The 12,457-nt window shown below is 29.6% G+C and overlaps 1 protein-coding gene across 2 annotated transcripts in view; it reads right to left on the reverse strand.

The window, feature by feature from the left end:
- LOC125070155 (b(0,+)-type amino acid transporter 1-like) overlaps positions 1-12,457 on the reverse strand; it is a 29,043-nt gene that overhangs the window by 8,228 nt on the left and 8,358 nt on the right. The window contains exons 1-3 of one of the 2 annotated variants that reach the window (XM_047679890.1): positions 9,335-9,872; positions 4,223-4,332; positions 2,223-2,319 (exon numbers count right to left, since the gene is read on the reverse strand). In XM_047679890.1, the coding sequence (XP_047535846.1) occupies positions 2,223-2,319; positions 4,223-4,332; positions 9,335-9,464 (337 nt within the window). In that variant the 5' untranslated portion in view covers positions 9,465-9,872. Of the gene's footprint in view, positions 1-2,222; positions 2,320-4,222; positions 4,333-9,334; positions 9,873-12,457 lie in introns of those variants that run through there. The other variant, XM_047679898.1, reaches the window with a different exon arrangement.

Consider the following 12,457-nt stretch of genomic DNA (forward strand, 5'->3'; position numbering starts at 1 on the left):
ATTTATTCAGTTCTTATGTCGTTTCTAAATTTATTCCTCATACAGTTTGCAGATTACGGACTATGTAGTGCCGGAAGAATAATTCAATTTGGATTAGCACACTTAACCATACATACAATCCACCTGTGTATATATAGTCTACCGTATAGATTAATATCCGATGCTAAGTTGTATATCGATTGTAACTATTTCAATATAACAATGTCCTTGTACACTTTAAAGTAAAAAGCGACAATAAAGATCTCGTAATTTTATTTTATCATATATTCCATTATTAAGAGGTAAATTAGTTTTTATGTAGGGTTAAAATCTTTCTAACTGATCATCCAATTCCTCATCATCACTGACAGAAAGCTACATCGTTCCTAACTCATATAAGGTAAAAATTATATTTATATAATATCATTTTCATTAAAAAATTCAACGCGTGCGAAGCCGGGGCGGGTCGCTAGTTAGGTAACAAGTGACAATGAATCAATATTTTTTATCCTTTATACATTTATCCTTGAACTCTCATGCAAGCATGCTTGTCATCTATGTATATTATACATTAACTTACTAAGCGTTAAAAGGAGTGACTATTTAAATATCTGAGGTGTCGTATCAGATTGCGAGCGTCACATTTATCATGTTGCAAGTATAATAACTGCTATTGTACTTGGAATTGAATTGTAAGTAAGACATGATGATGATTGATGAAAAACCATATTATTTTTACTTGAGATAGATTGTTTCATTTACAGAATGTTTTTAATTATGGCGCGAGTCGAGACCTACATTCATAATAATATAATAAACGAAATAGTTATATCTTAATGTCTAAATAAAAATTAAAAAAGAGTAAAATAGATGAAATTCCTCTTATATTTCTCAATTTTAATCTTTTAATACACCTTTCAGAGGGTGGGAATCGGGGTAAGATGTACTTTAGATTTTTTTTTCTCGGCTTTAAAGATTATCCGCGTATAAAACTTGTTCTATTTTAATCATTTCCTACTACTAACTATATATATAGAATTGTTAATATTTTTTTCACAATATCGTCGTTTCTAGTGTAAATAAATATAAATTGTTTGTTGTACTTTTTAAACCCACACGATGAAGTGACAATATATATAATCCCGATAAATTAATTAAGAGATTGAATAAAATAAAATAAATTAATGATCGCACAAGAGCTGCAATCGATTTGATGAAATTGTCATTTTACAAGAAAAATCAAATATAAAAAGGCCGAACTGGGGTATCTGTTCGGAAAATACATTATTTTTGTAAACGAATGCATTTTGTGACCCATTTGTTAAACCTTACTTTTAATTAACTAACAGTATTACCTAACTCATGCTGGATTACTGCTAATTTTCTTACTAATTTACTTATTCTAGTATTAATAATTTGTATTTTTTTTAAAGCTATAGAAAGTGGGTGCAAAGATTACTAAACTGTACACAAGGTTGATAGACATACTTAGAACACTAAATAGCAATTAGACAAGAGACAAACCTTAGTCTTCAAAGAAAACATTAACAGAAAAAATATAAGTATTATTTCCTTAAACGTATATAATAGAGTAAATAATTACAATATTCTATATAAATAATATAAAATCATGTTTAAATAGTCCGCAACATAAACATAGCTGTATAGTATTATGGTTATTCCATGTAAATAACATTATGTACCAAGATTATTTCTATTGGCAATTAGTTAAAATAATATTGATTACATAATATGGATGTTATTGTGTCAGTGGCGTTGGAGAAGTTTTTTTTATTGAAAAAAAAATTACTTAATTTTTTTTTAACTTTTCCTTTCAGCATTACATGGTCAATGACAGACTAAACACCGAACGAATGGCGACTCTACAAATGACGTAAATAAATTGCTGCAACGTTTTAATATAAATATTTTTTGTTAGTCTGGTGCGAAATCGACGTACATGTACAATGTTATTCTTTGTAAAACGTTTATCTAACAGATGTTTTGCTATAGGTATACATATCAATACTTAATGGCATTAAATATTTACAAATACTATGTCTATTACATAAATTATATAAATTACTGTGTATATTTTTATAACAATGACTATTATTTATTAAATAACACTAGAGCACGTCCTAATCGTTAATATGTCTGTCAAATAAATTAAAAAATAAAAAGAGAAAGGTACTGAACTGTTTTATCTGTGCTCATTTGTATATAGATGTAAGGATTCTTACCAATCATAGTGCCGACGATTAGAGCCACCCCACTGAAGAGTCCCACCCGTCTCTTGAGGTGAACAGGGTCGTCCGGAGCTGCGTCCGACCCCTCCAGCTGTAAATTACGAATTAGAACTAGCTCTATAAGATTCACAATATGAAATAAGTATATTTACTACTAAATAATTTAAAAATTACATTTAATAGTCATTAAAATTTCAAAAACGAACTAGGAATAAAATAACCCTATTTTTTTATTATATATTTTATATGTAGAGCTTGTACTTTATAAACTATAAACGTAAGTTAACATGAAATCTTTATAATACGTACTGCATACACAAACACAAATAACACAGACAACATTACCACAAGTTCTACCTTGGTACTTTTTTCAAACCACTACGGCTCAAATCCACAATAAAGTATATTACTCATAATATTTAATATAAAGACAGATTAGCAATACATTCTTTTGTGTATTGAATATTATATCATAGATAAGTCAACAAAAGATTATTGTTTAGGAGCAAATGACAGGTAAGTGTAAGTGAAAGGTTCAAAAGTTTTATTTAACACTGACTTACTGCTGTATCATCGTTTGTGTACATTTTGGTACAACAGTTTTCATCTTATCAATCGGTTCAGCTTAGATTGAATGAAAAAAAATTGATACATTTATATTTACGTAGTGTTGTTCTAAAAAAAAATACAATGCTATTAAGCAGTGGCGTTACCTTGGGCTGAGCTTCTATACCTATGCATTAATCACACTTGTAAATATATTAAATCAATTAGTTGCTACGTCAAATCCTACAAAATCCGATTATTGATGTTACGTATTATAGTCGGACAAAATTCGAAAATTGGAAAATTTGTATCAACGGATTCACCTTATATAGGGTAAATATTAGCAACCACTGAACTGGTGTTAGTAATGATATACCTAGTATCAATCCACCAATCTACGCGTCCTCATTTTTTACTACTATCAGACATCAATCACCCATTCCAAATTACAGCCTCAATCTACTGACTTAAAACTTTCGATCCAACTTCTATTATATATAAATATAGCCACCTGTCTATAAACCTCCTTATTCAACCATTCACTAGTACATCAATAATCTTATTCACTGATCTAACCATCCGCAGATCCACTAATATCTATTGAGTTACAAATTCTGCTCACCCCTATCTTTGAACTAACTATCTAGCGAATCGAAACGTTTCCAGAGTGCAGACAAATTGTTCAAATTAACTCAACGTGTTCTATGCTATATATCATCAAAACCACTGTAACTAATTATATATAATTTTATTTTACAAAAATATTTAACATACGGATACGGCCATACATACATTTATATTAAATAAATATTGAAGTAAATTTTAAAGAGGAACAAATTAATCTCCTCAGTGAACAGAAAGTCTAAATTATTATTACAGATATTTTACGTAACTCTATATTGACACACCTGCTCTTTGAATTTATTTAATTCATCTAACTAGCACGATATAAACGTCCGTGACGTAGGAACATGCGTCTAAAACAAAATTGTATTTTTTACTGCTCGCGCTCGTGTAGCTTTAAATAAAAAGATTTATTGGGAATTTATAGAGAATAGCAGGAAATAACATTGATCCGAGCCATTGAAGTTAATATTTAAATTCTCGATTTAAATACCGGAGAATATATTTATATATTACGTGTTTTAATTGAATGATAATAAATATACTTTAACAGGAACATGAAATTTACGTTTGTCACGCCCATAGTCTAAATTTAATGCAGGAAAGACTGCGAAACGCAGCTTCTTAAATTATATACCAAAACCTTCTCCTAAATGTGCTGTATCTTCAAGTTGAGTTTTTGGTTTAGTAGTTTTTTAGTTAAGCATCACAAAAACGCCACCTTTTTTCTTCCTTATTAAAATAATTCCTTATATTACTTAGTAGTATTCCTTATATAAATAGTACAAATGAATTGAATGTTTTATTAAATTTACGACCTGTACCTTGTCTCCTGGGTTGGCGTTGCCGTCGGTGAGTGTTCCCGCCGTGCCGTCTTCGGCGTCGCAGTTGGCGGCGCACCCGCGCCACACCAATCCGCCTTCGCGTGTGCTCCCTGTAACAATACCACACATTTGTAATTTTCATCTTATTTTAATAAATTAAGAAAAAGGCCGACAATAATTATCCAGATATATGTATAAATATTACATTTTGTGATGTACATATTTCCGCCTCAAAAAAAGAGGACTTCTTAGCCCAGCAGAGGGATGTTTACTTCACCTTTATACATTATATTTCAAAAAATATTTCGATTCAAATAAAACTATTGTGCACAATGAAAGTATAATTTGTAGGTCGAGTTTTATCGTCACCTGTTTCATTAATGGAAAACCGATCTTTTTAACAGACTTCTAAAAAGAAAGACGATTACATTTTAGACTTGTAAACAATATATATGTATGTATGTTACCTAAGTACACAGTATCGATAAAAGTATATCAAAACATCGAAACCGAAATAAAACCTCTCTAGCTTGGAAAATAAAACTTTTTCTGAAAGCAGTTTAAAATTTCATACATGCAACACTGTAATTACTACAAATCCTTGTTTAATTTATCGTATAATTCGGTACCGAATTTATAACACGTACATGTTATAAACGTTTTTAAATTTTTTACCCCAAAATAATATACCCGTTGATGTACTGTGACAAGTACAATTGTAACTATGTTTATAAATTCCGTGATAATAGCTTCGCGAGATCAGAACGTACAAATTACAAAACGTCTGCCAACTCTCGAAGACCTCCCAGAGGTGTTTCGTTCGATAATTTTAAAACAATAATTAATTATGTCCGCACTTGTTCGTGACACACCAAATATAAGATACAAAATCAGCGTCTACACAGCACTGTTAATTCAACCTGTAAACAGATATAAAATCATCATATCATATTTTATAATTAAGCTCAACTTGACGAAAATGCTAAGCATTTTTATTTTTACTGAAATTACCACAATCTATTTTTTTCAAGATTTCTTTTTTAACCGGTACATAATAGAATAAGTTATAGTATAGTATAGAGTAATCAATAAATAACTGAATAAAATAATTAGAATATTATTCATGATTGTTCTACTCTATCCTTTTTTTAAAAAGTAACAAAGCTATGGATTTGCACTAAAAGGCCAAACCATAGTGTATGTGAAATAACAGAATTAACGGAACATGGACTCTAAAAATTAATTTTATTTAATGATTATGGATTGAAGTAATATTTAAAATTGAATCTTAAGTTCATCATTTCAGTAATTATAATGAAGCTCGAAAATTTCCTTATATAAAACCCAATCATCAATATTTACGAATTTGAATATTATATATATATATATATGTGTGTGTGTGAAATGATGTCATGTTACGAAATGAATGTTAAGTATATATGTAAATCGCTATTTAAGTAAGAGGACTGAATAGAAACTCGATACTCGTACTTAATTGAGGTGAATAAAATAGCTACCTCGATTATATAATATCGTTGAACACTAATTGTTATTGATAGTACTTATAATTTCGGCGACTAGCTCGTGACTCCTACAAATTCGTGATCGAGCTCCGCATAAATTGCATTACTATGTAGTACAGGTGACTATGACATCGTAGTTACTTTAAATATGGGCCTCGCAGAGTAAGAAACTTTTAACAACTGTATTAATTATTATATTGAATTTTAAAACTAGTATTATAAAGCTGAAGAATGTAGTCGTAAATTTAGACGATACCATACATACTTGTTCGATTTGTTGTTAAATAATTTGTTTTAGTTTTACTATATGTAGCTTATTTTTTAAGAACAATATCGGCTACGAACCACGAGGGCGTAGCGGTAACATTAATCGCAAATGTATCCGCGCGAAAATATATTGTAAAAAGTTGCAGAAATTCAGCCTTGTAGCTTGTTCGTATCCGCCTTTTATCAGATTTATTTGATGAAGAACGAATTAAATTAGGTATCTTATTTTTTTCAAGATCTTATTTACAAACAGCTTTGTTGGCGTCGCTAAACAGGTCACCTTTACTTTAAGATGTCAAAGTTATTTAAATTCTAGTAGATGTGACACTCATTTATTATTTGGAAAAACCTTAGGTATAAAATACATTTGTTTTTATTTAGATACTAATTTTTTTAGCTACAGTTTTGGTTTTAACGCAGAAATTAATTTTTAATAAACGTATTATGTAAAAATAATACATTTTTATTCGACGATAAAAAATCATTTTTTAAATAATTCTATAATGATGTAAAAAATAAATGGAAACGGGAGATTATCCCAAGAGTGGGACTTTTGCAGACTGTAACTTTCTTTTTCTTTTGTATCTTATTAATTTCTCAAATGTCTATCAGTAGCACTTATATTTGATTAATCTCAAGCGCAAAGGACGTAACAATACGTAGAGACATGACATGATTTTATGTTACACTATTGACTCACCCTTTAAACTAGAATATAGCCAAGTTTTGCTGTTTGGCGGTATAAAACATATCCTATCTATACGCACTAGCAAAAAGCTCTGTTCTCCAGTAAAATTTAAGGTTTATCAATGGTTTAGATTTGTTACAAGTACTTTTGACTATTGGGTAACCTATTTGTTTTTGTATTAAATAATGCCAAAGTGTAGGATTGTATTAAGTATCCGTTAAAAAAATTTAACTTTATAAATTTCTGTACAAATTTATGTACATTGTAGTGTTTACGTGTGTAATGTAGAGCAAGATTTCTTAAGCAAATATTTCAATTTGGTTAAATGTGTTAAATTTGCAAAATAAATAGCGGTCAAAGAGAATCGATATCAGCTACATTTGTTTCCACACCGGTCAAGTTTCAATTTGATGACACATCTGTAACCACTAAGTCACTCAACACGCCGGACGCGACGTAATCAAAACATACGTACGTACATGCATAGTCTACTACGTGTACATCACGTATACCATTCTATATTTTTAGAACGAATTCAAGAAACTTTTATTTATTTTACGTCAGCGTTTTTATATGTAATAGGTTTCAAAAACTTTTTCTATCATAATTCGGTTAATGTAACAGACTGTTAGTCCCAACTCCCACGGCTGGGACATCTAGGCCTCTCATTTTTAAGGAGAGGGATTGGAACGTATTCCACCGTAACGCTCCACCACCACGCTCGTTAATATATAAAAGTGTATAAAATAATTTATAATAATTAAAATTAATAATCAAATCATAACACCCGATTAAGCTCTCTACGATTAAAAGTAGCAACTACTAGCCATTTTCTGGGATAAAAAAGCCCCTAACCTTCTGTCTCATAGACTACGAGTAGATACCTATGTCTATGTATAGTCATACAAATCCATTGATCCATGGTTCCGTCACTGAGTGAATGAAGGGCAAACCAATAAACATGCTTTCGTGTGTATAGTATTAGAAGAGATCTCACTCTCTACAAACTACTCTATCTATCGACTTTGTCATTTATTTTGCAAATGTTAACGAAAACATAAATCTAGAGATCGCAGTTGCCCTACTTCTGATATTAGTAGGCACTTAGCCGATGGTATTAATATATTTCATGCTAACCATTGCGTAAAATTCATTCATGCATATAATACGATATTGCTTTCAAAATAATTCAGTAAACATCGTATATGTAAAGTACTTTAAGCTCTCATGAAACTATAGTCAATGTTAGCAATATATTGTAACGTTTTGTCTCTTCATCTGCAGTAGGTATCAGTTTTACCAAATGACGCATCACGACCGTCACGTGCCGGTTACCGGAATAATACCCTCTACGTACGACCTACGAAAAGTTTATATAATAAATCACACAATCGTTAACTGTGGAATGTATCACTTGACTCAGACCAGATAATTACCCAAAATAACATCATCGCTGTTCTTATTGTTCTAATTTTTTTGATAATATGCTGAGAGATTTTCTAGTGTCGTCAACGATTTTAATAAATAAAATAACAATAACAATTATACTTATTACTCTAAATTTAAAAATGTTTTTGGTTACATAATGTGTTTCAGAAAAATATAAAACAATTGTTATAAAATATTAAAATATTTTTTATGCCCACATTTGTGAAAGAATAAACAAACATTTTACACAAACATTAGCTCATTAGTTTCGAGGTACCGACATAAGCGCTAGCTTACAAACAGGCATACTATGCATTTACATAATATTAAATATTGATTACTATTATAACCAATTATTAATAATTATACAACTTATAATTCGACAAAATACTTGTGTGTCATAAAAAAATTTTCACTTGAAAAAATGCTAGATGGTGTAAAATTCAAAATGCAATGAAGTAATGTCAATCGCTTACATTATAAAATATGAACTTTCTTTAATACAAATTATTAAAATTACAATTTTAAATACATTTTTATATAGAAGTGTAATTTTTATAGAAAATACAATACACTTTATTGAGATTGTTGATATTTTTTTCGGTGCCTTTAGTATAAGAAAAATTAGATCAATAAAAACAGTCACACGTTTGCTTTGTCATCATAACGGAATCCAATATTTCAGTATAAAACCAAAACGATATTGTTATTTATTTAAATAAAATAATATAATGTACAGATTAGTATGAATAAAAAAGTACTAAGTATTTAAAAAAGTTCATTTCGATATGACCTATAATATTTTAGAAATTATACTCGTACATAAATATTATAAAGGTTGAAAATTCAGTTGAATTTGTCAGTCTTTATCATATAATATTTTAAAAAAATGAAAATTAAAATATATTTTGTTATGTACGCAAAAAAAATTTAGTAGATTCTGACAACATTAGATAACAAAGTACTGTATGTATTCAGTTTTATGAAAAGATCGTATCATAGTTCAGTTTATGTATTTTTTCTAGGATAGACATTTTAATACATTGATTGTAATGAGAAAAAGAACTTATTCCATTATTTTTTCTTTTAATTCTATTTTTAGGCAGGCAATAATAGAATAGGTATATGGAAATGATAAATTTAACTGCGTGAGAAATATTAAAATTAAATTAAGTAGTTTATTTTATCTAGGCAAGAAAAATTAACCTTCATTTGGGAAGACCAAAACAGGAGTAATAGCTCCATTGTGTAATTTGTCCGCGTTTTCTGTATGCGCCTGCGCACGGACTGAGCTACGCAGCAATGACGCTAGTGTGTCGCGCATCGCATCGCTCATACGGTCACGCTGCGACCCCTCCACAGCGCCGGCGCCACAACCAAGAACACAACCTCTAAACGAGCCAAAACTCTACGACACTTTTACAAAATTTAACGCCGATCAAATCTGCCCAACCAAAAACCGCACTTCACAACCACAGTTTAATATAGGGTACTATTAGCACTTCACGATATATTTTATCTAATATTATTTTAATATTGCTTATAACAAATTGAGCACTACGATTTTTGAGCAAGTAATTTCATAAAAACTGCTATAACTTTAAATTAAACACCAACCAAGGCATAACATTAATAAAATTTCTTAAAATATAATATGTAATTTAATTAACTAAAAGGCACTTTTATTTGACTCGTGTTATATTTGAAAATACGACAAATGTCTGGGACGATCAGTGGCTCAGGGCGGACTGGCTATTCCGAGCGCGAGCCAACACGTGGGCGGGAAGCCGCCCGCCTCCCGCCGATCAATGGATGAGATTCGACACCTGACCCCTAAAATCTACAATGTAAAATCGACTTATCAACCAACAAATAGACGAGTTACAAGGAATAAGTATTAAAAAGTTTCAACAGTGGAATTAATTACAAAAATACTACATGATCATTTACAAATTTATTTGAACACTACCTAGTTAGATAATTATTATAATTTTTTATAAATCTATTTACAAAAAAAGTATATTATATCATAATGTTTTAACTTAATGAAACGTTTTAATCTTTATAATACTTAACACTGTAATTAAAATTGTAATTAGCTTTCTTAAAAACGAAAATACCTTCAAATTTGTATTTCGTTATTCAAATTATTACATAAATATTCATCATTACAGTCTAATAGGCTTTGTGTCTTCAAACAAGAATAGGATTTATCACCTAATATAATAAGTTTTGAACTAGTAAGTTTGTACATACATACATATTTATATTATATATATACCAATATTCGAATTAAATGCTATTAAATATAATTTAATATACATAGCCTATAGGGAAGTAGAATATAAATTTCTAATTAATTATATACAAAATGAAGTACATTATAAATTATAATTAATTAACATATCAAAAGTCTTTATGTCGTGTAACATTTCAAAGACATATCTAAATGATGTACCTATTTTATAGTCATACATAATTAGATAAAAATAGTATTAGGGTTTTTTAGACAACACTTAAGTACAATTGATAAGAACGTTCCTGGCACTCGTTTCATTTGATGCATATACAACAACGTCACATCGTCAGTACATTTCGCATCATAAGATATAAAACAAATCCGTAGTAAAATTTGTAATTTCACCAAAAAATTTTATTGGAATGATAATAAAAATACCAACAGAGTAGATATGGCTAGAGTCCAAATATAGGGAATATGATACAATAAATTAAAAAGTACGAGTCGTTAAGGTGAAACTTTTCCTATGAAAGTGTAATCAGTCTATTTTTGAGCATAAACATTTGTTATGTTATTGTTTGTATGCACGTAACGTATATTATATACACACATAGGTACGTATGAATGTTTCTTCCACTTTGCTACGTATCTTGAAATGATGAAATTAATTCCTCACTAATAATATCCGACGCGTGTTTGTATAATTTGAAAGTATTGTTTTTCATTACATTCGATTATATAACTTCTTTTATTTACTATATCAGTGCTTACTCTTATATAACATTTTGGCTTTTCAAGGGGTTGACACCAGCATCAGTGGGTCGAGTTCATCAAAAATATTGTAGAAGCCTGTGAGGAGGATTTTTTCACTTATCTAAGGCCTAGAATGTGTGCGACATGAGAAACTGATCAAAAAGCAACACCACTGTGACATTAGAGATGACGGACTCAATCATTTGATTCCTTACCTGAGCAATTGAATTTAAAGGGTACCTCAAGGTTCTATTCGTGGTCCATTTCTCTTACTCGTTTATATAAAGACCTAATTTATATTTTGAATGACGATCACAAGATAGAATTGTTTGTGATGTCACCTCTTCACAAAATGACGCAAATCAATATATGACGATGTGAACATTGCTCTCTCAAAAAGAGTACTTACGTTTAGTGTCAATGATCTACTTTTAAATAGTAAAATCACTAAATTAACAAAATATATAACGATAATCAAATGTTAAATGTGTCAAAACTGATATAATATTAAATGAGCATGCAATAGAATATGGGCAAGATTTACTGATATAGATTCTAAGCTGCAACGGGGCCCTCATAATAATGGGTTGGCGAGTAGACAGCTGGTGAACTCAGCAGCATTTAAGGTTAAACAGTTTTAAAAGAAAACGATTGAAATTTTAGAAATAATATAACTTATTTTGCAATAACACATAAAAGTTCTGATTAATTTTCAAACGTAATTATATTTAAGAATGCAATTAAAACACAATTGAAGAATGTTTAGATCAACAACTAGATGATTTGGCAACATAGCAATAAATATACAATATCTGCAACTTGTTCTTTGAGGCTATTGTGCAATATTACAACTCGATTCAGCCATAGGAATATTTTATTATTATACGTACACTTAGTAATTTGCATAATAACTATATTTAGATTTGGAATATTATCTAAAAAAACACTTTTATAAGTAAAAGCTTCATACATGTAATCAACAAACATCAGAAACAATCGTATTGTATTTTTAACCGACTTAAAAAAGGAGGAGGTTATCAATTCATCTGTATTTTACAAAATCGATTGCCAAACGTCATTTGGTCCTAAAAAACTTGCAATTTTACTTATATCACGGAATAAGGAAGGAATAAGCGTAATGGCAATTCTAAGAACAACAATTGTTACAAGCAGTATGAGTGGGAAAACAAATAAATACGTAAAATACAACTATGATTTCGATTTTATGAAATCACACAGAACAGCTGAATAGGTTATATTTAGCGGTTCTGTTCATCGTGTTTATCAAAGTGTGATTCTTTTTATTTTTGCTTATTTTTTCGACATTTTTTTGATAA

This window comes from Vanessa atalanta, chromosome 2 (assembly GCF_905147765.1).
Source record: "Vanessa atalanta chromosome 2, ilVanAtal1.2, whole genome shotgun sequence".
NCBI classification, from domain to species: domain Eukaryota; kingdom Metazoa; phylum Arthropoda; class Insecta; order Lepidoptera; family Nymphalidae; genus Vanessa; species Vanessa atalanta.